The 24,466-nt window shown below is 43.2% G+C and overlaps 1 protein-coding gene across 4 annotated transcripts in view; it reads left to right on the top strand.

Annotated features, from left to right (window-relative positions):
- The window catches only part of VWC2L (von Willebrand factor C domain containing 2 like), a 135,221-nt gene that overhangs the window by 46,398 nt on the left and 64,357 nt on the right, over window positions 1–24,466 (top strand). Inside the window, exon 4 of one of the 4 annotated variants that reach the window (XM_081183696.1) lies at window positions 17,209–18,019. The exons of the other annotated variants lie outside the window; for them this stretch is intronic. Within the exon in view, the coding sequence (XP_081039822.1) occupies window positions 17,209–17,213 (5 nt within the window). The 3' untranslated portion in view covers window positions 17,214–18,019. Of the gene's footprint in view, window positions 1–17,208; window positions 18,020–24,466 lie in introns of those variants that run through there. 4 annotated transcript variants of the gene reach the window in all.

Below are 24,466 nucleotides of genomic sequence, written 5' to 3'. Positions count from 1 at the left end.
TCCCTACCCTCTCCTCCCTGAAGTCCATCAGATACACTGGGGAAACTGCCATGACAGTACAAAGTGCCAGGCATTGGCGGAAGGGTGGGGGAAAGAAAGGCAAACATTAGGCATTCTCAAGATTGATATTCAAGCCAAGGAAAGGAGCATCAGTGATGCCTCTGAGGCTTAAAGTCATCCAGTAAGCGGGGGCTTCTATTCTATCAATTGTGTGGCACTTTTTGCCTGTCCCTGCATCATGGAAGAGTCGAGGGGACGGGGGTGGCGTTGCTGCTGCTGTTTGCCGCGCTGGAGTGGCTGTTACATGCAGTCTTAAAGTGGAGCTGCTACTTGTGCTTTGAAAGCTGGAAGGCAGAGTGCTGCCCTCCCATCCTCAGGCATGGCAGCAGACTTTCTCCTGTTCCGTTCTTTTGGCCATGGCTCACCACAAAATCCCACTCCATCTGTGCTAAGTAAATATCCTGTAATTGAGCTGTAAAACATCACATTCAAAACCCTGCTTCTGAGCCCTGCTTATTCCTTTATTTCAGTATGAATTACTTAGAAGTAAATGAACATTATTGGGATCTATTGAGGATGATATAACACTATATTTGAAGGCCCCTGATGAATCAAGGATCTTCCTACCCTCTGCGTTATGGACTTGCAGAAGTGGAATGTCCCACCATTCGCTCTCTGGTTGTAGACCGTAGAATTGTAGAGTTGGAAGGAACCACCAGGGTCACCTAGTCCAGCCCCCTGCAATGTGGATCCTCTCTGCAGCCCCCTCCTACAGATGGTTTTGAATTTTGCCACAGAATATTCATCAGAATAAGGTTCACGTATCTGGAGGGAGCAGCTGTGGGAAATAGCTTTGACACTGTTCATATCGGGACACCTTAACCCATACGTAGACTGAACAGGGCTTCTGCTCAATATTATGGGAAAGACAGGAGGGGCTGCAGGCTGCTTGCGGTCTTGTGGTGGCTGTCTGTGGCCTGGGTCTTAAGCCTGAGGAAAGGTGGGCTCTTGTGCCAGGAGGGTGGAGCAGGAGGGAAGACTGTTTTTCCAGACAGTTCTCCCTTGCCCCCCTCCCCCGGCAATCCCAGTGGGAGGGAAAGTAAGTATGCCAGCTTTTAATAGCTATGATGATATCTATAATAATGAATATTATTATATTTATTTATATCCCAACTATTTCTCAGTGTGGGACTTGAGGCAGCTTACACAGATAAAAAAGAACAAACTAAAAACATTAAAAAGTAGATAATTAAAATGTAATTAAACACGAATAGAATTAAAATATTATAAAAAGATCCTTTAGAAACAGACAACAATAAAAACATCACAGCACCAGCCTTTTCCTCAAAAACAATTAGTTCCCAAAGGCCTGTTGGAATAGAAAGTTTTCCCTTTCTGCTGGTGGAAGGACAGCAAGGAGGGAGCCAGTCTAGCTTCTATAAGGAAGTGTTCTAAAGTCTGGGAGCAGCCACTGAGAAGGCCCTGTTCCACGTCCCCACCAAGCACACCTGTAAGGGTGGAGGAACTGAGAGAAGGGTCTTTCTCACAAGATCTCAGAGTCCAGGCAGGTTCTTATGAGGAAATATGGTCTTTCAGACAGCCTGGAACCCAAACATATGTTGAGGTGTTTTTGTGCACTTTCTTCACACGTGTTCAGTGCTTGGATGTAAAATAGATGGAATTTCAAAGGACCAGTCAACAGCTGACTTACAAATTCATCTCAAAAATAGCACATCTTCAAGCAAATCTTCAAAGACTGTTAGGGCTTAGTTCTAGATATTTCTGAAGAGCAGTGTTGACTGACCTATGGCCATGGTGGCTGTGGCTGATAGAGAATTGAGTTCTGCAGCATCTGGGATGCCACAGGTTAGCTGTTAATCTGGTGACCCCGTCAACACACCATTCGAAATCCTAGTCCATGTGTCAGCGCCTCTTGCTAAGGAGACAGCTTTTGGCATCTCATACCTGCTGCCTGGAGCTCACAACTCTGGAGCCCTGCTTCTTTATCTCTAGTATGTGTTGCTGGCTGTTCAAAGGGGAGGAAAACACACTCTAGATATGCTCAGAGACACTCTCTTTGTTATTACATGGAGAGCTGAGGGTTGGCACAGATAATATATTCATGACAGGTCTGAGTTAATAATGTAGTTGTGACTGAGTCCTGACGATGTCATTTTCATTCGCTATTATAGTATCAAAAAATATCCCAGGAGCAATGTTTGATGCAAATTCCCATTAGAAAGATTGTTCCTTACGAATCTAATGTTAACAACCGTCATTTTGTGGCAAGGAAAGAGCCCTTCAGCATTTTGCTGTGCTTTCTGCACTAAGCAGTTTAGCATGCCTGCTTGCAAAACTGTTGTGGCCGTTAAGTGGCCAATAATTTCCTCTCAATACACTGAGATTGATTTTTATGCCTTTCTTAATTATAAATGGCCAAGAGCAGAAAGCTGTGCAGCAGTAAGGTTAATGCAGAAAGCTGTTGAGTCTAGCATTCCTGACCTGAAGATTCACATTTTTAAAAGGGAAAAGGAAAAGGAAAAAGCAAACATCTTCTCCCCTCCAGTCTTGCCATCTTTCATGAGTTGGTACCTACGGTAATTTACACTCTATTTTTCTCATGTGACAACTGCAACAATCAAGTGATGGCGGAACTTTTACTAATGACACCATCTAAACCAGGATATGTGGGAAGGAATTGGTATTTGGCTCTGCAAAGGAAAACAAATGTAAAGCCATTCTTACTTTTTCTGTCTTTCTTTTTTTGTAGCTGCCTCTTGCGTGTAGGGATTAGGAAGAAATTAGTTCAGTTTTTCATTTTAATGCAAACCTACCTAACTCACACTTCCTGAACCAATGATCACACATTTACATTTAACACAGTTCCAAAGATAGACACGGGCACACTCTCAACACACACACAAACTTTAACATAACCAAACATATAACATAACACACAATCACAGACACAACCACACCCATACAGAAAATTCAGCATTGGGAACAAGCTGCCACCTCCTTTTCCCCTCTCGTCCTCCCCATTTGGGAAGCCCCACCAGTAGATTGGCGCATGGGATAAACATCTCTGGAGAGCCCCCTCCATGAGGCAAGGGGAAACAGAGGCGCTCATGGACAGCTGCTAGGAAAGCCACTGGATTTGGAGGCAGAGGTGCAGCCTCCTGGCAACTCTTACACAGCTGGAGTGTTCAAGCTATGAAAGAGGCTCCTCCTCCTTTTCTTCTTCTTCCTCCAGTTGCTTCCTGCAGATAGCAGCTGAAATTTGCAGTGCATTCTGAAACGACAAGAATAGTTCTGATTGCTCCAAAGATCCCACCAGTGCTGCTGTCAGAACTGCTTGTGCTTTAAGAGGGAAGACTTGCCAGAGCACCCCAAAAAAGAAAACAGAAACTAGCAGTGTTGGAGCCCTGCCCTTTCCCGATACCAAAAATCAGATGTCTGAGGCAGCTGCCTCACTTTGCCTAATGGTAGGGCCATCCCTGACTGTCCTAGATGGGCTCTCATGCTAATTTGTGTGTCACTCCCACATTCAAGTGGTTCTGTGAATTAGCCCCAGGATCTCTCAGGATTTCCCCAAATGAAGCTGAATGGCCATTTTGTGCTTTGCAGAATGTCAGTGGCAGTTCCGCTTGCCATGCTGGCTGCACAGAGCCACTTAATCGAGTTGTACATCTAGTAGGCAGACTCTGCGGAAAGGCTAAAATCTGAGAGCAGAGAGATATGCGCCTCCTTTCCAGTCTCATCGTCTAATTTGTCACTGCAAATGTTAAGGACGATGGCTCCAGGTGATGCGCAACATTTCTGTCTTAAGAGGAAAGGTCACTTAATTTCAAGTTTCCCAGCACTGATAGAATACAAAATCATTGCCCCAAGTTGTTATTCCTACTCATCGTGACTTTTTGAAACAAAAGTCTGTCAAGTGTTGTTAACTCCCTCTTTTACATGGTCTAAAATTTGCCTACTTCTGTTAAAATCAAGCTCACAACTGTCACAAACTGTGATGGCCTTGACTCCCACAGGCTGCACTTAAACTTACCAAGAAAGATCTCTCCCTGCCCACTGCACTGTGGTGCAAGAGGAACGACCACCTGAAGAATCATCCCTTCCCCCACTGCACTGCTGTGAGCAGGCCTGTAAGCTCTGGAGATCCAGAGATCAAGCAGGAGGGTGACAAATCCAGTGCAACAAGACCTCATTCAATGCTTATGCCCTGCAGAGTCATAGCACTGCCAGAATCTGAATCCAAACAGCAGCAAGCAGCACTGTTTTGCCAGTGTTTTCCTTCCAGCATAAATCAGCAGTGCTATTGATTATATACAGTGGTGCCTCGCAAGACGAAAAGAATCCGTTCTGTGATTCTCTTCGTCTAGCGGTTTTTTTGTCTTGCGAAGCAAGCCCATTAGCGGATTAGCGCTATTAGCGGCTTTTAGCGGCTTATCTGCTGATCGGATCAGCTGATAAGCGGCTTAGCGGCTTAGAAAGGGGGGGGGAGGGAAAAAACCAGCAGGAACTCGCAAGACATTGTCGTCTTGCGAAGCAAGCCCATAGGAAATTCGTCTTCTGAAGCAGCTCAAAAACGGAAGACTCTTTCGTCTAGCGAGTTTTCCATCTTGCGAGGCATTCGTCTTGCGGGGCACCACTGTACAGGGCTGTGGGAGTGCCCCTGTTCTATGGGAACACAGAAAAGGGGCAGAATATGCCACTGAGCATGTGTTTCAACTTCCTTATTTTTTTAAGTTCAAACAGCTGCAGATATGCGCAGCCACGTAGGCACTGCCTGCTGAAGTTTCCAAAGCCACTGGGGATTCCAGCAGCTTTGTATAGCTGCTTGCTCTTCCCTGTAACTAGCAAGCACAGAATAAATCATGCCAAAATAAGAGTTCATGCAATTTGGATTACCTTGGCACATTTTCATTACTATAGGCCCTGCTTATTCATCACCAGCAAGAAAGAGGCACACCACAAGGGTTATTTAGTAGTCAGGGAGAATCAGTGGCTCAATTCAGCATTGATATTATAGAGCTGGGCTACAAAAAAAGTACCAATTCCTTGGCTCTGCGTGTCTGGCTTCACCAGATTTATGTGAACAGGACTGCTCACTGCATCTTCAGCTCTTCATTTAATTTAATTTTGTTTGTAACTATGAAGTGGTGCCGTTAAAATGTCTCTTCCATTCCTAGAGTTGGAGGCACCTGGGAGGTCTCCTGTCCCTCATCGCTGGTCTATTGTCCTATAATGTTAAGAGGGAACAGGGCAGGGAGCAGTAAGATTCCGAAAGACACTTTGCCAGCTTGGTCCAATACTTATCTTTTCCTGCAATGAGGAAATATTTCAAAAGCTTGCCTTAAGGTGCGGGGTCAGGGTGGAGGAGGTGAACACAAGCTGTGTTGAAGTTGCTAAAAATGTCCTCTTAACAGATGTAACCAACTGAAAGGTTAGTCAATTTGCAGCCATGTGATCAGCCAGAAGTTAACAGCACATGGGATTTGAAGCAGTTGTCAGATTGTAGGAATGTACCACTTAGCTTGTGCCCAGGGATTACATACTCACAGTGTCCATTCCCAAGGGACAGCCCCTATCTTCTCCTAAGTCTCCCTCATAAATCTCTGGCCCCTTTTTGCTGCTGTTTTCACCTTCGTTAGAGATTGGGGGGGTGCTTGTGTGTGTGCCAGTGCCATTTCAGAAAGTTTGAACACGTGAAATAGTGCACTCACTTCCAATGCACTCACTACCCCCATAATCTATAGTAAATGTTGCTGGATGTTTCAGCTGAGCTATTCCATAGATCAAATCAAATCCATTTTGAGATTAAGCAATCCATTAAATATTCTATTATTTATAAGGAGTCTGATATTGGTCACTTTATTAACATGGTCTGCTACAGAGTAGTTTATTTACTATTGCAGGGTAAATAAATACAGAAAAACCTTCAGTTTATTTATTCTGTTCTAAAATATACTGTATATACCATATCCTCCAGTGTTTCTCCGATAAAAAGAGGGACATCCTAAGGAAAAGTGGGACATTCCGGGATCAAATCAGAAACCAGGATGGCTTCTCTAAATCAGGGATGCCCTTAGAAAATAGGGACCTTTGGAGGGTCTGTCTTTGGGACTTGTAGGGCAGAAGTCAGGGAGCCCAACAGCAGGTGGCGCCAGAGTCAATGACAGGCAGAACCAACCAGGGTAGGTCTGTCCCCACCCACCTCCATGCTGAGTTGTACAAGCGCAGCACCGAGGTGTGGGAAGAGGAAGCTGGTAGACAGTGCCACCCCCTGGACTGAATTGCTGTAAGAAGGCAAGCAAGGGGGGTAAGTTGGTAGTGGTGGGTCAGTGCCCCATTCACCCTGAAGGGTTAGTCTCCACTGACACATAGCCTGGAGGCACATGTAAGAGTCTCGATTACTCCTGGCCTCAGCAGACCAAAACACAGGGATCTCTCACAGTGTTGTCTTGCAAAGCAATGTAATCCCTATTATTATTATTTTTTAAATATTTTATTAGGTTTTCAAACATAAAATAGAAAATCACATATCAAACACACAAAATCCCTTCACCAAAGAAATAACAAACAGAAAAACAAATACAATTGCACCAACAAACAATATAAAAGAAGAAAAAAGAAAAACACAACTGGTCATAACATTTTTTATATAACTAACTGGACTTCCTCACATCTCCCTTACCCTGCGTTCTCTATAATAAAAATACCAGCAAATTATTACCTTGTTTCATTCCTTATTTTGTACTTCTCGAATGTTATATTTCTAGACTTAAAGTGATTTTTGTCAATTAATTATATCTTAAATTAAACATAATATTTCTTTAAGTTTCGATCTTTTCTTACATATCACTTAATTTTCTGTGTCACATAATCAAGTTACTGGAATCGTATTTTTCTGGATCGTGCAATTTTTTAACATTCATATAGCTTGTACTGTTTTTGTAGATAGTCTTTAAACTTTTTCCAATCCTCTTCCATTGTTTCTTCACCCAAATCTCGGATTCTGCCAGTCATTTCCGCCAGTTCCATATAGTCCATCAATTGCTTCTGCCACTCTTCCAGTGTGGGCAAGTCTTGTGTCTTCCAATGCTTTGCAATAAGTATTCTTGCTGCTGTAGTCGCATACATAAAAAAAGTTCTGTCCTTCTTTAATACTTTCTGGCCGACAATACCCAAGAGGAAGGCTTCTGGTTTCTTAGTAAAGGTATATTTAAATACCTTTTTTAACTCATTATAGATCATTTCCCAGAAGGCCTTCACTCTTGGACAAGTCCACCAGAGGTGAAAGAATGTCCCTTCAGCCTCCTTACATTTCCAACATTTATTATCAGACAGGTGATATATTTTTGCAAGCTTGACTGGGGTCATGTACCACCTATATATCATTTTCATAATATTTTCCTTCACGGCATTACATGCCGTGAATTTCATTCCGGTGGTCCATAACCTTTCCCAGTCCTCAAACATGATGTTATACCCAATGTCCTGAGCCCATTTTATCATGGCTGATTTGACTGTCTCATCCTGAGTATTCCATTTAAGCAGCAAGTTATACATTCTTGAAAGTACCTTAGTCCTTGGTTCTAACAATTCTGTCTCTAATTTCGATTTTTCCACCTGGAATCCTATCTTTTTGTCCAAATTAAAAACCTCTTTAATTTGAGCGTAATGTAACCAATCTCGCACCTTATTCTTTAATTTCTCCAAGCTCTGCAACCTCCAATTGTCTCCAGTTTTTTCTATTATTTCCCAATATTTCGGCCAACCGGCCTCCATATTGAGTCTTTTTCGGGCCTTAGCCTCCATTGGTGATAACCATCTTGGGGTCTTATTTTCTAATAAGTCTTTGTATTTTGTCCAGACAGTAAATATTGATTTCCTGACAATATGGTGTTTTTTTTTAAATACTTTTTATTAGGTTTTCTTCATCATATACAGTCAAGAAAAAAGGGGGAAAATGAAAACATAGCCAAAGAAAGGCAATACACGTAAAAAAAGACATTGAATAAACATAAAAAAATTAGAAAAATGAAAAAAGAGAAAATACATACAAACAGTTTACTAATAGCAACTTCCTTCCCTCCTGATCTCGGATTCCTACCTTCAATGATTTCATCAAACAGCTGGTATGGACTTTTAGTTTGTGACATTGGAAGATTAGGTCAAACCTACTGTAGTTGGTAAGTTACTATAATTACTGTCAAAATAAACTATAAATTTATTCCAATCTTCTTTTAACTTTGTATTTTTTTGATTTCTAATTTTTTGCGTCAATTTTGCCATTTCTATAAAACTATAGAGTTTCAGTTGCCAATCTTTTACCGTTGGTAAAGCTGGGTTTTTCCAATTCTGGGCAATTAACATTCTGGCTGCAGCTGTTGCATATTGGAACAGGGTTTTATCCTTTTCCGGTATTTCTTTTCCCACCATCCCTAGTAAAAAGGCCTCTGGTTTTTTGGGGAATGTGAGTCTAAATATTTTTTTTAATTCATCATATATCTGATTCCAAAATTTTTTTACTCCCTCACATGTCCACCACATATGTATAAAATTCCCTTCATTTGTTTTACATCTCCAGCAGGCCTTGTTACCAGTCTTATACATCCTGTTTAATTTTTCTGGGGTTAAATACCATCTGTATATCATTTTTTCTAAGTTTTCTCTGATAGCCGCACTTGCCGTAAATTTTATTCCCTCATTCCATAATTTTAGCCATTTCTCATGTTCTATATTGTGTCCCAAATCTCTTGCCCACTTTACCGTAACTTCCTTAATTTCTATATCTTTCGTGTCCCATTCTAGTAAAATGTTATACATTTTAGATAGTAACTTAGGTCTACTTTCAATTATTTCAATTTGGAATCTTGATTTCTTTTCACTCATTCCTACTTTCTTGTCTTCCGTCCATCTTGCATTAATTTGATGATAATGTAGCCAACCCTTCAGCTTTCCTTGCAATTCCTCATACGGTCTTAATTTCCAGCCTTCATGGGAGCTTGTCAGTAAATCTTCATATGTTAAGTGTTGTTCATCCAAATTTGTTTTTTTAAATGATAAGATATCTGTTGGGGATAGCCACCAGGGTGTTTTAGATTCTAGCAGTCTTCTGTTTCTTTCCCAGACTTCGTATATCGGACCTCTGACAATATGGTTCGAAAAGCTCTTATGTACTTTCCCTTTACTTGACCAAAGATAGGCATGCCAGCCGAACCTGTTTTCTACACCCTCAAGTTCTAATAGGTCCTTGTTTTCCAGAGTTATCCAATCTTTCACCCAGCATAAGCAGGCTGCTTCATAATATAATCTTAAGTTGGGTACCGCCAGTCCTCCTCTCTCCTTTCGGTCCGTGAGTAATTTGTATCTGATCCTTGGCCTCCTTCCCTGCCATATGAACCTAGAGAGTACTTTCTGCCAGTCTTTAAATATTTTAGTCCCTCTGATGACCGGAATATTTTGGAAGAGGAACAACATCTTAGGAAGAATATTCATTTTTATTGCCTCCATCCTACCAAGCCACGAAAGGTTTACTCTGTTCCAGACATCCAGGTCTTTTTTAACTTTATTCCAGGTCGCTGTGTAGTTATCTTCAATTAGATTTATATTTTTAGGTGTGAGCCTAACACCTGACAATATGGTTTTTGAACATTTTGTGAACCTTTACCTTGTCGTACCACAAATATGCATGCCATCCAAAAGCATTATTGAACCCTTCCAGATCTAGGACATCAGTGTTCTCTAAGAGTAGCCAATCCTTCATCCAGCAGAAAGCTGCAGCTTCATAATATAACCTTAAGTCCGGCAGGGCAAATCCCCCTCTTTCCTTTGCATCGGTTAGAATTTTAAATTTTATTCTGGGCTTTTTGCCCTGCCAGACAAACTTAGAGATATCTTTCTGCCACTTTCCAAAACATTCCACTCTGTCCACAATCTGTAGGGTTTGAAACAAAAACAACATCTTTGGCAATACATTCATCTTTATAGCCGCAATTCGACCCAACAAGGAAAGTTTCAATCTTGACCAAGTTTCTAAATCCTTTTTAATTTCTGACCAACATTTTTCATAATTATCTTTGAATAAGTTCAGATTTTTAGCAATGTAATCACTATTATTTATCCCCCTTTGCATGGGAAAAACTGTGCGCAAGCCCTGTCCTGTTGAACTGCATCATGGAGCTGTAGTTTTATATCAGTGGAATGTATGTATTTTAGAAGTCTTTCTTTGGAATAATTGAGAGATTGATCTTTATGATGCCTTTAATCCTCCTGAGTGCAGTCTGGCACTGTGAGATTGTTCCAAGTGTTCTCTTCCATTTTCCTTTGCCCAGCATAGGCTGCACTCCAAAGGGAAGGGTCTCCTTGGCAGCCAAAACACCACTGAGTTCACTGGGATTTATGTAACTCTGACTACAAGTCATAGCTTATATATCACAGACCCTCCAAGTGTCTCTATTTTTCAGGGACTGTCCCGGATTTACAGAAGATATGATCCTGGAATCTCCAGCTTTTCCTTAGGATGTCCCTATTTTCATCAGAGAAATGTGGGAGAGTATAGAGTTATGTGAACCCCAAGCCAAGGATATAAGGAACTATATGATATTTAGAGGACATCTGAAGGCAGCCCTGTATAGTGAGGTTTTTTAGTGGGTAATGTTTTATTGTGTTTATATATATGTTGGAAGACGTCCAGAGACAACCAGGGACAACCCAGTAAGATGTGTGGAGTATAAATAAATTAATAATGATAGAATAGGACATTCCTATTTTCACCAGAGAAATGTTAGAGGGTATGATATCAGAGCTCACACACATGTAAATGTACATGTAAATAGAGATAGTTGCAGATTATATGGGGGAGGGGAGTTGTTTTGTTTTTCTCTCTCCATGCTGCTTAAATCAGCAGAGGAGAAATGTTACAAAAGGAGCATTTTGCCATTAGATTTGAATGACAGAATAGCTCGACGTAAGCAGAAATTCTGATCTTGTGGATTGGTTCTTTCTGCAGATCCCTGACTTAGTCATAACAAGAACAGAAACAGGTGTGTTTTTTTTGGGGGGGGGATACACTGCTGTGAATAACGAGCACTGCCAAATTGGCTGCAACTATGCGTTCAGTTAGATTACTTAAATTCCAGTGAGATTGCTGTGCAGGGTTCCAGGAGTTGGGCAGAACCCATCAAAAGTTACATCTGGTTCTCAATCAGGTGACAAATATGTGCAGATTTTTTTAATTAAAAAAACCCCACCACCACCACCACAACAATCCTTCAGTGTGAATCATAACTTGAGCTGGTAAATTAACTATTTCTGTTCTAAGTCATGTGTCCAGTTATGTGCCCCCCCCCAGTAACCACCCAAACACTTCCCTACCCCCAAACCCCTGCCACCCACTAGTGTAACTGGCTGCTGTTGCTGCTCTGGCAGTGAGTGAGTCTCTTTTTTCCTTCCTCTCATTTTTTATTTTTACAAATTTTAATGAAGACAACCTAGAGAACATGCATAATATACTCATATAGTACAGATAAGTAAGTACATATCTATAATCCTCAAAATATCTATTGCTCTATCAGTCATGACCGCTTATGATAATACAACTTACCATCATTATTGTAATAGACCTCTATCCTATCTTAGAATATTCCCAGGCCTTCTTCCTCTAGTTCCTGAAGCACAGCTATGATAAGTGTCAGTTTTCCAAGAATTACCAATGTCCATAAGACATCCTGGGCGGGGGGGGGGGGACAGGAGCTGTAGAATAGCTACGTTTTCTAGTCACTACATTAGTTACTGGTGTGGCAGGACTTCAGGAGCCACATAAGAAGTGGGTGTGGAGTGGAACCCCCCCCCTCTTTTAATTCCTTTACTCCCACCAGAGTTTTGAAGCAAGGTAGGTGGGTAGCAACAGGGAGAAGGTTAGGAGCCCGACTGGTGAGTGGGTGGGTTGAAGACTGGTGGGAGGGCAAGTGGAGTGTGTTTGAGCATCTCTGGCTCTCCCACCCTCTATGTAGAAAACTAACATATCAGGGCAATAAAAAGCTAGCACCTTCCCTTTGACATGCTATTTTCCATATGTACTGTAGCAGTTTTATCTGGCAAAGAGGACCAACGCATTGTGTGAGCCACCGCATAAAGTCTGGAGTGGTCAAGCCCAGGAAAAGGTTTACCACCTCTCTGAGGCCTATGTTTTGACCAAGGCCCATTGTAATTAATGGGACTTAAGTGAATAGGTCCCACTCCATTGCTTCCAATAGGCAACTAATGCCATAAGTGTGATTTAACGTCCGCTGCAATCTACTCATTGTTCCCCCACTACCATAACAGACCCTCCAAGGGTCCCTATTTTCCAGGGACATCCCTGATCCAGAGAAGCCGTCCCAGTTTCTGCTTTGATCCCAAATGTCCCACTTTTCCTTAGGATGTCCCTATTCTCATTGGAGAAATGTTGGAGAGTATGGAATTATACGACCCCCGAGCCGTCTGAAGGCAATCCAATATAGGGAAGGTTTTTAATGTTTAATGTTTTATTATGTTTTTAAATACCGTATTTTTCGTCCCATAGGACGCTCCGTCCCATAGGACGCACTTAGTTTTTTGGGGGGGGAAATAAAGGAAAAATATTTTCCCTTTATTTCCCTCCCCCAAAAGCAGGTGGGGAAACCGAACCAGGTCGAGGAACAGCGGGATGGCGGCGCTGCGCCTCCCTGCTGTCCCCCGAGCTTGTGGGGCTGGCCGATGTCTGCCCGGTGCCAGCGGCGCTCTGCTTCAGGGCGCCCTGCCCGCCGGGCAGCAGGCTGCTATCCGCAGCGTGGGGAGCCATGTGGGGAACTCCTGCAGGGCTCCCCATGCTGCGGATGTCTGCCCGGCGCGCGGGGCGCTCTGCTTTCAGCGCGCCCGGTGCTCTGGGAAGCAGGCTGCTATCCGCAGCCTAGACAGCCCTGCGGGAACTCCCGCAGGGCTGCCTAGGCTGCTGATGCCTTCCTGAAGCCTGGAGAGCGAGAGGGGTCGGTGCGCACCGACCCCTCTCGCTCTCCAAGCTTCAGCGAAAGCCTGCATTCGCCCCATAGGACGCACCCTGATTTCCCCTTCATTTTTGGAGGGGGAAAAGTGCGCCCTATAGGGCGAAAAATACGTTATGTTGGAAGCTGCCCAGAGTGTCTGGGGCAACCCAGTAAGCTGTGTGGGGTATAAATAGTAAAATTATCATTATGGAATGGGACGTCCCTATTTTCATCAGAGAAATGTTGGAGGGTATGCCATAATTAACAACAACTGGCTTTTGTTCTTGCCATTTCCCCCCTACAGTGGGGACGGGGAAGGAGGTAACATAAAACTGCCTCCTTCTCTTCCCCCTCCTGCACCCTGACCACCTATGCAGCTATCAACATCACTTATCACCCTTTAGGCAGGTTGAGTGGGTGTGCACCTGATTCTGCTACATCCCCAGTAACTTCAATGGGAGCCAGTGTGTTAGTGAGGAATGAGGGTGGGCTACCATTTGTGTAGTTTCAGTCTTAGGTCTTAGGAAATTTCAGCTTGTTGCCATCACACTACAATATAGATAAAACCAAAACACACTGACAGTGAAAAACTTCCTGGCCACTGCATTAATCACTTGATGCAAAGACTAGTGGAGAGAATCATGATGAAATATCAGACAGAAGAAAGATGTTCCATAGGCAATCTCTCATTGACTCTATAATTAAAGTTGTAAATTATCAAACTTGATACGGACTTTGAAAATACTGTTCCTATATCTGCCTTCCAAGGCTCACTTGAGATTCTTGCAGATATCTGCCAGAGCATTGCTTGTGCAAGGAGCAAAAGGTCAGGTGTGGTTGTTATGTACATTTCTTTTAATAGGCAACAAATATTTATATGACCTCTGCTTTTAGGGCATTGGCAGAAATAACAGTAAATAATCATTTATTCCCATGCATGGCACTTCTATAGTTTACCAAAGCTTCTTTCTTAATTTACTTAACAAATATAAACTTCCTGCTCATTACTGAATTAATTTAAAATCAACATTTAAGACACAAATGAGCTGCCCATATCTGGCACAGAAATCCTCAGGATGCGAACAGAGTGACCTAAGTGACCTAAGTGCTAGTACAACATGATGACCTCCTCAGAGAGTGGTGTGGCCTGACGTGGACGGGTGGATGACTCCAGTGACTGGGTCTTGTGACCTTCCGTAGGGGTGCTGAAGCCATTGTGTGTTACAGAACTGGGCAGAGATAGGACATGTTGGGATAAGGGGGGTGGGGAGAAGTGATATCTTGCTCACCTAACACTGAGCAGGAGTAGCCGTATTCTCCCATCTTTCTAATAATATGACTGTCTTGGGGCTCAGGCTACTTTGCATGCTGCTTCACCTATGAATATTATCTATGGCATCCCAAGGCAAGCTCTTGGGTGTTCCGCCTTCAGCTTGATAGAGTGTGCCCCAAAATTAAATCAAGAAAGTTGTCTGGTGCTTAAGCAGTGCCTTGAGGGAACTTCAAGGTTAAAAGATTTCACTTCACAATAATACCATGGAAGCGTCAAGTTCCAACTGACCTCTAGTCCATTCATCCAGCTAGTGGGTTGGCCATATATCTACTTCCTAGGTCAGGCCAGCTGTCACTCTGTGGCATTCAAAGTTGAAAATTGACATTTGCATTGCAACTGCTGTATGTTCTGCTCTAAATAATTCACCTTGCTTGGCCCTGCTGCTTATCTCCTGATCCAGCCTCCTCTGGGTGCACACTTGTCCCGCTTCAGGTGGATAGTATTCCTGGTATTTGCTTGCTCAATCGAATATCATGCCCCCCCCCCCATCTAACCTGGGCCTATGTCTGTCTGCTGGCCAGGCTGTAAAAACTCACCCCAAGCTGAATTTTCCCAAACCGAAAGAAGGTGGGAGATTCTGACTTGCCCCTTAATTGTGAGCACATCTCCTTCTCATTATTTCACAGGGATATACTTGCAAAGCACCACAGATCCATGGGCCAATCTTTCTGCATCTCGGACATATCAATCGTATGTGTATTCATGGTTGGTCTTCTTCACCACCACCTCCCTTAAAGGATACTTTTACTCCTTGATTCTTTGTAAGAAGTTATATGACCTTCAGAAAGACCTTTTTGGAAAGTTCCAAGTGTGATGATGACAAGCACATAGAGCCCACTCATGCACTGCCACTCCTAATTTGTCATTAGAGTGTCTATTTGTAGTTTAATGTGGGTTGGCTGCCTAATTGCTGTCTGTGTCTTTAATATTTTGCCTCAGACTTTGTGAATGTTAGCATAATTGAGAGTGAGGAAGTAGAAGCTTGGGGAAGACTCAGTACTCTCTGGTTATATGGCAAATAGCTTTGTGCATGGACAGGTATGTCCACCTGGGCAGTCATTTCATGCCATCCTAATTGTAAACTAATGTGGAGATTCCTCATGTTTTGTGGTAAGCCAATCCATAGACTCCCCACAGACTCACTTCCGTATTAAGAGTCTTCGCTTAAGTGATGTTTCCCAAATGGAGCATCTCCCATCTCATTCTTGCAATAATCCTGCAGCTGCTCCTCCCTCTTTCTGGAGTGTGTGACCCAGCATTTGAAGGCACTCGCCATGCCCTAAGCTTCAGCAAACTTTATCAAAGTTTCCTCTCTAAAGAGACTGAGTGGTAGCGAGACAGAATGTTTGGATGCCATCAGCTAAGCAGTAACTTTAGCACAGTCTTCATGTAGCCCGTTTGATAGGCCTGCATCAGTCCTGCCAAGCAGTAAGGAGAATTTCCTCACCACCAGTTGATACAAATGTGTGGCAAATTAGTTGTCTCTACAGATTTGGTGTCATTTGCAAAGATCAGACCTGTTTCATCTGATCAAAGATTTCATCTGATTGGGAAATGCAGTCTACAGCAATCTTTGGAAGGGTGGAAATTTCAAAAGTTGACTTGCTTCCACTTTCAAGTTTTTACTTGGTGATTCAGAGGCTACACTTCACACTTCCGTGTACTAACTGACATTGTTTTCTTTCTAATAGTGATAACTTTAAGATGATAGCCAAAGTTATATTTGTTTAAAGCTACCAAGTCTAACCTACTGGCAGACAGTAGTAAAGCTACTAATGCCTATAGGGATGGAGTATGAAAATATTTAGTATCTCTCAAAGTGCAGTGTCCAGTCACCAGATTCAGGTAGGTAGCCATGTTGGTCTGACTCCGTCAAAAATAAATTAAAAAATTGTCCAGTAGCACCTTAGAGACCAACTAAGTTTGTTCTGGGTATAAGCTTTTGTGTGCATGCAGTATCTGAAGAAGTGTGCATGCATGCGAAAGCTTATACCCAGAACAAACTTTGTTGGTCTCTTAGGTGCTACTGGACAATTTTTTATTTTATTTTTTATTTCAGTCACCAGATAATACAGATGGTCCCTTCCCTTTATATTCAGTATCAACAGCAGCAGCTTCATCAAGCCCAGTTTGGTAAATATAGATTGTAAAGCAAGTGGGACACCTTTGCTGGACTACAACTCCCATCATCACTGACTATTGGCCACGCTGGTTGGATTTAATGGGAGTCAGAATCCTACAACATATGGAGGGTCACATATCCCACACTCCTATTGCAAGGCATCTGACTGCTTTCCCATTTTATTGTAAATGAGTACCTGATTCATCCAAGATGTGTACATCATTGGTCTATGCAGGTGTGGGACTAACACCCTCAGGTATATAGGCTATAGGAAATGGTGCACCTTGTTAACTGATGTTGCAGGATGATTTACGGTGATATCCTGATCTAGCAATGGAGACCTTAAGAATGGCCATCTATGGGATGAGGCTCATCCATGTACTGTTGAACTTAATGTGTGGTAGATGAACATCATTATCAGGGCGAAATAGTCACGTGCAAGGCGGATCACCAGAGTAGGATTGCGATATGAGTCTCTAGTGGAATTAGAGAGGAGATATTATACTTACCAGGGAGTAAGCCCCATTGAATACAATTGCACTTGTAAGTTTCCCAGTTCCCAATGTAATTCATTGTCTACTGGACTAAACTCAACTCTTCATAGCTTTTCCACTTCCCTGCCAAAATTATTTCTGGGATGGTTCACAAGGTTCAAAAATATTTTGAAAATCTTTGAAGAATGAAAAGATGTTTCGGAGATGTTTTACCTGCCATTTGATTATATACAACTGTTGCAGGATAAAGAAGACCCTGAAAATTTGGGAGGACAAGAGATGAGAGAAGACTTCATTCACTTCTCTGAAGAGTTGTTTGGATCCCTGGGGAAATCCCGCTAGAAACAAACAAACAAAAAAGTCAGCAATTACTTTTTAAAAAAGGAAAAAAATTTGATGTGGATCAAATATTAAGGAACCAAATTTGGGGATTTCAATTCTCACCCACCCCTGAAATGTACTACTCATTACTAGTGGCAAAACATGACTCTTGCAGTGCTTTATTTACAAAAACCTGTTTCATCTTATCAGAGATTTCATCCAATGTAGTTAACAGCATCCTTCTTTCATGATTGTAATCAAAGAAATGTAACCAACTGTTCATTTCTGATCTTATACTTTTCATGGTGCTATGATGAAATCTATAGTGGTCTTATCTCAGTAGTACTCCAGCAATTAGTACTCATTTTGAATCCCTACCTGATAATATACTAAATAAAGCTACCGTCACCACTTTATTCCCATCCCATAACATTATTCAGGTAATCCAAAGAGATGGAAAGATCACACTGAAATGCCAGCTGCTAGGATTAAATGTGGGGAGTGGTGACCAGATGGCAAAGAGGACCGTGCTCCCGTACCTTTAATTATCTCCTCTGCATGGCTATTAAAGGTGCCCGGGCACTTCCCCCTTTTCCCATTTGGCTTCCAGAGTTAGATATTGATGACTTAAGAAAGTGATGCAGAATAATATGTGAAAAATATCAGATGATTCTTTCACTCAACTTGTTGTTGTTGTTGCAGTTAATACTACCCCTTGTATATTGTGAGCCTTAACAAGCACAATAAATTCATTATTATATCTACAATTGCCAGAAAATAGTGTCAGAAAATAGTGCATTCACTTTTCACACAGTTGTGAATGTTTATGTTTAGGTGATTGTCAAGATTCACTGGAGTATGACTTGAGTTTGCAGGTGTACAAAAAGTCTGTTTGGGCTTATCAACTTTCAAATGTCAGTGTTGACATACACCAAAGTTTGAGCTGTTACATATATGTGGAATCAAAGTAGAAGAGGGTGGTCTTGTAGGGCATCTTAGTCAAACTTGACTCAGGAAACAGATGGTGAAGTACATGTGTGTACCTATCACATTTTTGCTCTCACTGAGATGATAAAGCTGTCTGAACTATATCACTTCAAGTTGCCAGATGGACTAAACTTGCAGGAGGGTATGAGCTTACCTGGGAGTGAGTGCCATTGAACTCAATGGGACTTTCTTTTGTGGAAATAGGCACTGGGTTGTGGTGTCAGATTGGAGTAATGGTAACTAGACATGGTAGCTAAAAGGAATCTTCAGGATTGGAGGCAATATGCCTCTGGATGCTCCTCAGTACCAAAAATAGTAACCCTTCCACACCAACATGTCAGACATGAAGGTTTTGGCTTAGCCTCTTCCTGTGTACCTTACTGGGCAAGGACTTTTTGTGTATGGAGAAATGTTTGCTCATGTTGAGCCCCCACCTGAGTTTGAAGTTGTATAGACCAAAACAGGCTTCCTCAACCCCCAAGAATCCTCCAGATGTTTTGAATAACAACGCCGATCAACACTGACCATCCCAGGACTTAGAAGATAGCAGGCTGGAGGTTGGCCAAGGCACAGACTGACCGCCTCATTAAGAACTAGGCTGAAGATGTGGTCAAAATGTGTGTTTCTACCTGAAAGTGGACAAGGTAGGAAAGAAATCCGCAAGCAGGGATTCTTTCCCCTTGACTTATAGAGGCTTACGGAGCAGTTGTCTGGAAGCCCCTGCTTTAAGTATAATAACTGGCTGGCATTGGAAGAGAGTAGTGGAGGGTGTCATTTGGGCAGACCAGGTCTCTGACACCTTAGGAAGAAGAAGAGTAGGGGTGCTTGAATCTGGGTTCTCTTAGCCTTGTGAGGTATATCCATTCCAAACAATACAAGATTGATGATGCTCTTAGGAAGATCCAGTGCCACTGGAAACAGACCAATGGCTCACCTAGTCCAGCACCCATTTCCCCACAGTGGCTTCTTTATATATTGAAGCTCACCTTTGTAAATGGTCTAGAGGAGAAAGGAGCCATCCTTTGAAATGCTTAGATTCAGTTGTACATCTTAAGCCTTGAGGTGGGTATGGATGCTGGTTCATCAAGCATTTTGTTTAGGCGAAGCTGCAGAGTCGCTTTGCTTTTGATTTAGGACATATTTAATTCTCTCTTGTTGGGTTCTCCATAAGGGAAGAAAAGAGAATGTGGAAAAGGAATCCTAGTATGTAAAGTGCTGAATGTTTGATCTGGCCTTTTTATATTAAATTGAGACTTTGCTGAGTGAAGTGTGTAATAAAGCTATGAATTAAATATTACAGCTAAGTGAGTTTGGCAAACTGAAGATTAAGAAGGCACTTAAAAGTTTTCTCTGTGTGTTTCCCACCCACTTCCAGCTTCTGTGTCTCTGCTATACTCATTAATTCTAAACCAGGGATAGTCTTTCTCCTCTCTCTCTCTCTCTCTCTCTTCCCCCTACACCCACACACCATTTAAAATGAGATCATTACTGAAATCTCATCCTGGACATTACCATATGTTTGAGTAGTGCTGAAGCGTCAAAGTCTCTCATCCATGACAGCCATAGACTAAGTATTTTCATATTATGAACCCTTGAATTAGATATGATGAGAAATTTCTTCCACCTTCCACTTCAAAGCAAATTAAGCTATCTTGATGCATTTGGATGAAGGATCTGCACTGTCTTTTAGCAGCAATCCTACAAGGAACCTCATTGAATTCAATGAGACTTACGTTTGAGCAGATATGTATAGGATTACACTTTTAATTATGTAGACATTTTTGCACCTTTCTTTCCCTTTGAAGCAGGGTTGCGAAGTCGGTGGGCCTCAACCCCAGCTCCCATTAACCCCAGTCAACATGGCCAATGGTCAGGGATGAAAAGACCTGTAGCCCAGTAACATTTGGAGGCCCCCAGGCTCCGCAGCCCTGCTAAGCCCACTGGGTTATCCAATTTGGTGCCCTCTATATGTTGATGAACTACAACACCCATCATTCCATGGGGCTAATGGAGGTCCAGCAACATTGGGAGGAGCACCAGGGTAAGCTGCCCCTTACCCAATGGTATAGTGCATTGGCTTGCATCTAAAAAAGATGTATTCCAATCCTACGTATGCAACAGCTATGTTGATAGTAATAAAAATTTTAGGAAGTCACATTTTATACACGGCAGAGTGAGGCTGATGAAGTGATTTCTTGTAGACTGTGTTTAATCCCCAGCACTTTCATAAAACTCACTGTGTAGGACTTTGGTCACTCACTTCATGAAGTGAGACACTGAGCAGCATGATTATGATTGAAATGCTTCTTATTCATTTGGTGGCATCAAGGTAAGACTTAGTAAGTCTTCTGTGGACTTCTCTAACAGGTGAGATGCTCTCTGGAGCTACTCTGAATGATCTTGGAGGGTCAAAGTACTTGGAGCAAGCCTGATACAAGGAAGGAGGGGCAGCACTTTCAGGTGATGGACTGTGCCCAGCAAAATAGACACATTAAACTTTGGCATTTTGCACAGGATAACTAGGGCCTAATGGTCACAGAAACCATTTTTTTCACACTGTATCTGAGAAGAACATGCTATCTTGATTATGAGTACAACCATTAGAGATATGTTTATGTGTCAAGTGAGAACATGAACACAGTATAATTCAACCCAGCAGCAGAAAAGTTGCCTCAAGTCAGGAATTGTTGGCTTTGGACAAGGTTAATAAAATTTCAAACTGAGCGGGTATCACTGAGGTCAAGAATGCTGGCAATTTCCCTTGGCCTCATCTTCTCGCTTTAGCACAGTTCCTTTGGTGACAGAGGAACAATCGGGCCTGGCAGAAATCAACATCAGAGCACTGAAGAACTATTTTGCCAGAGGCACCAACAATTTTCAATGACGCTTCCAGTTGGAAGAATAAAAGAATGTCAGACACACTCTGGAGATGATTATATTGTTTTATATTTCACCTGGACTCATGTTGAAGAAATGCAGTTGGCTTTGTAGTTCTGCTGCTTCTCTCTGTGTTACGTACATGTCACTGTTTCTCTGCCTTCCAACTCCACCTCTTCTCCCAAAAGGAATCCTGTGTGTGGTCTGTCATGTTTCTCCTGCATTCCCACATCCTTCCAACCACAAGCTGTACGTATCTACTCTTCCCACATTACATTTTCAGACACAGGAGTGATTTGTAGAAGCAGGAGTGATTTGTAAATTTCTAAGGCTAATCACAGCCATTAGGGAGCAAAGCCTGGGAGATTTTCTGGATGGTTTTGTTTAGAGAAAAATCACCCTTAGGTGTTTTTCATGTCTGGCTGCAGTTAGGAATATAAGAAGCCACCTCAGACCCATTGGTACACTTCACTCAGTAGTGTCCATCCTGATGGGCAGTGGCTCTCCGGGGCTTCAGATAAGTGGACATTTCCAGCTGCACGTTGAACCTGGGACCTTCAGCTTGTGAATTGGGTGCTTTTCTGCTGAGCCTTTTGATTCTGACATTGCCCCACGCACTAAAATGCCTCTATGCTCATCCTTTTTCCACACAGTGATTTACACATAAGGATGCAATCCTAAAGGGGGAGGAGGAATCCAAAGGTGGTTCTGCTGCCTTACGCAAAGTCCTGCTGGGCTTGAGCCTACAAAGCAGAAGTGAGGGTGGAGGAATGTTCTGCATTCTTCTGTCCATTTAAAAGAACTTATTGAAATGTTTCCCCTCTCCTTGCTCCCAGAGGAACAGGTCAGAAATTTCCCCTAGTTTGGGATCCCAGCCATTTCCCAGCATGCCTCTAGGGTGTCCACTTTCTTGGGCCTTCAGAGCGCCAATATGTTATTTATTTATTCAGAAGAATATTTATATAGCACTATTTCATAAAATACATCAAAGTGGCTTTGAAGCAAAGTAAACAACCATATAAAAAAAATCAAAATATGTTGGAGAAGCTGGCACTATTCCAGAGGGATGCCAACATCAGATCCTTTCCAATATCTGTCTTTGACATCAGAAAGGTGGATCTGATTCAGCTGGTGGCCTTTGGGGATAACCTCCCAACGACAATAGGAAAGTAGCCTAATTCTAGTGGCTTTTCCTGTGATACTGCTGTTTTGTCAAAATCTATTACAGCTCCCACTAACCCAGTCAATCTCTGTGCAAGTTTTATATTGAAAATCCCATAATTCAGATATTGTCAGTGTGAGAAGTCTTTAGACTGTCATCAGCCCCAGACACCATTGCCAATTATCAAGAAAGATGGGAGTTGTAGTAGTCCAGAAACATTTGGGAATTCACACTGGCTATTCCTGCCATTGCAGTGAAAATGAATATGGAGGGTACTGGATTTTGTCATATAATTCCAGCCATTTTTGTCCGGATGAATAAAAATATTTACACTGACAGAACCCCCCCCAAAAGCTTCCAGTTACATAGTGTTCTGTAGCATATTAATAATGTGCTAAATTGCTGTCAGGGAACTGCCATCGGAGGAACAGGTGGTGGAAGGGCTCACAGAGGCTGGGAGGGAGTCAGCAGCGAAAGCAGGGACCAGCAGGGGGAGAGATGGGTCTCTGGAGGAAGGTCTCATGAATGCGGAGAGAGACGGAGCAGCTAAAGCAGGAACTAGCAGGGAAGAGGGAGGGCTCAGGGACACGTCCAGCGAGAACAGCGGGGAGGTGTCAGAAGCTCCCATAGGGAGACCCTTTCCTCGCAGGAAGCTGTCACGTCGTGAGTCCAGGAGACGTGTTTCCGTTAAGGAGCTTCTATGCTGGAAGCGCTTCCGAAAACAACCACTGTCGGAATCTGGAAGTGACTAGGGCAGACATGTTTGAGGAGCTCTGTCACACACAGAGGTTTGTGGAGTTGCACAAACTCTGAGGGACCACGATTTTACGCACAAGCAGCTAATCATCCCATCACAGCATTCCAACAGTCTTTGTAAGCTGCCTGTGCAGGAGAAGGCATCATGAGCGACCCAGCCGGAACCGGAGAGGCAGGAGTTGGAGTGGGTCCAAGCTTGGAAGAAAGGTACCGAGCGTTGGAAATCCAACTGGCGCTGCAGACGGCGAGGCTGGAGGAGAGAAGGGCTCAGGATGCAGACAAGAAGGGGAGAGCCACCCAGTTCAACAGAAAGGTACCAGGATTGGTGCAGAAATTTGGGGGGGACCCCAAGGACTACCATGCCTTTAGGACAGAGATGCAATATGCACTTAATGTGCAGTTTGATGAATTCCCTGATGAGGAATCGCGAGTTGCTTTCGTGATTGGGCATCTTGAGAGGGGGGCGAGGGACTGGGTTCGACCCCTGATGGTAACGCACAATGACGTCCTAAAGGACACCATGAAGTTCTTTCGTGCAATGGATCTCATGTTTTCCAGCGATATTGAGGAGGGAGTGGTGCGCAGACAGCTAATGGCTTGCAAGCAGGGAAGCCGATCTGTCCGTGAGTACTGGACTGAGTTCACCATGCTGGTTCACAGATTGGGGTGGGACTTATCGGCGGCACCCATTCAAATGCTATTTGAAGAAGGCCTTGCTTCGGCTGTGAAAGACGAACTTTCCCGGGGTCCTAGGGCGGATTCTATGGATCAGCTGACTAAATCTGCGCTGACCATAGGAGCGCGCCAGTAGGCGAGAGCTTTGGAGAGGCGGGAAGGGAAGGGGGAACGCTGGAAGGAGTTCCGCATTCCTGACATTCCAGAGACAACTTTCCCGCCGGCAGAGCCGATGGAAATCGGAACAGCGCGCGCGCGCGCAGTTTCAAAGCCCAGTGAGGGGGGAAAGAAGGAGGGAAAAGGCGCCCGGAATTGCTATCTCTGCCAACAGCCAGGTCACTTTGCCAGAGTCTGCCCCCAGAGGAAGGAATGGCAAGGGATGGTGGGAGCTGTTGAGGGAAGAGAGCAGGAAAAACCGGAGCAAGTAAAAGCCAACGCCTGGTTGCCACCGTCGGGGCACAGCAGCCAGGCCAAAGAGCAGTGAAAGTGCCCATGCCAGAAGCTCCTCAACCTGCTCTAGTGATTGAAGTGTCGCTAGAGCTGCAAAATGGACACACCCTAAAGATAAAGGCGCTGTTGGACTCAGGCAGCTCCTGCAATTTTATGAGCAAAGAGTTTGCTGCTGAACACCAGATACAGACGATCCCTTTAAGCAACCCCCTGCAGGTGACCACGATCGATGGCAGGGAGCTGTTGGGAGGAGGAGTCAGCTTGCAGACCGTC

The sequence above is a fragment of the Podarcis bocagei genome (assembly GCF_964188305.1).
Source record: "Podarcis bocagei genome assembly, chromosome: 1".
Lineage (NCBI taxonomy): Eukaryota > Metazoa > Chordata > Lepidosauria > Squamata > Lacertidae > Podarcis > Podarcis bocagei.
This window is presented reverse-complemented; position numbering and strand designations above follow the sequence as displayed.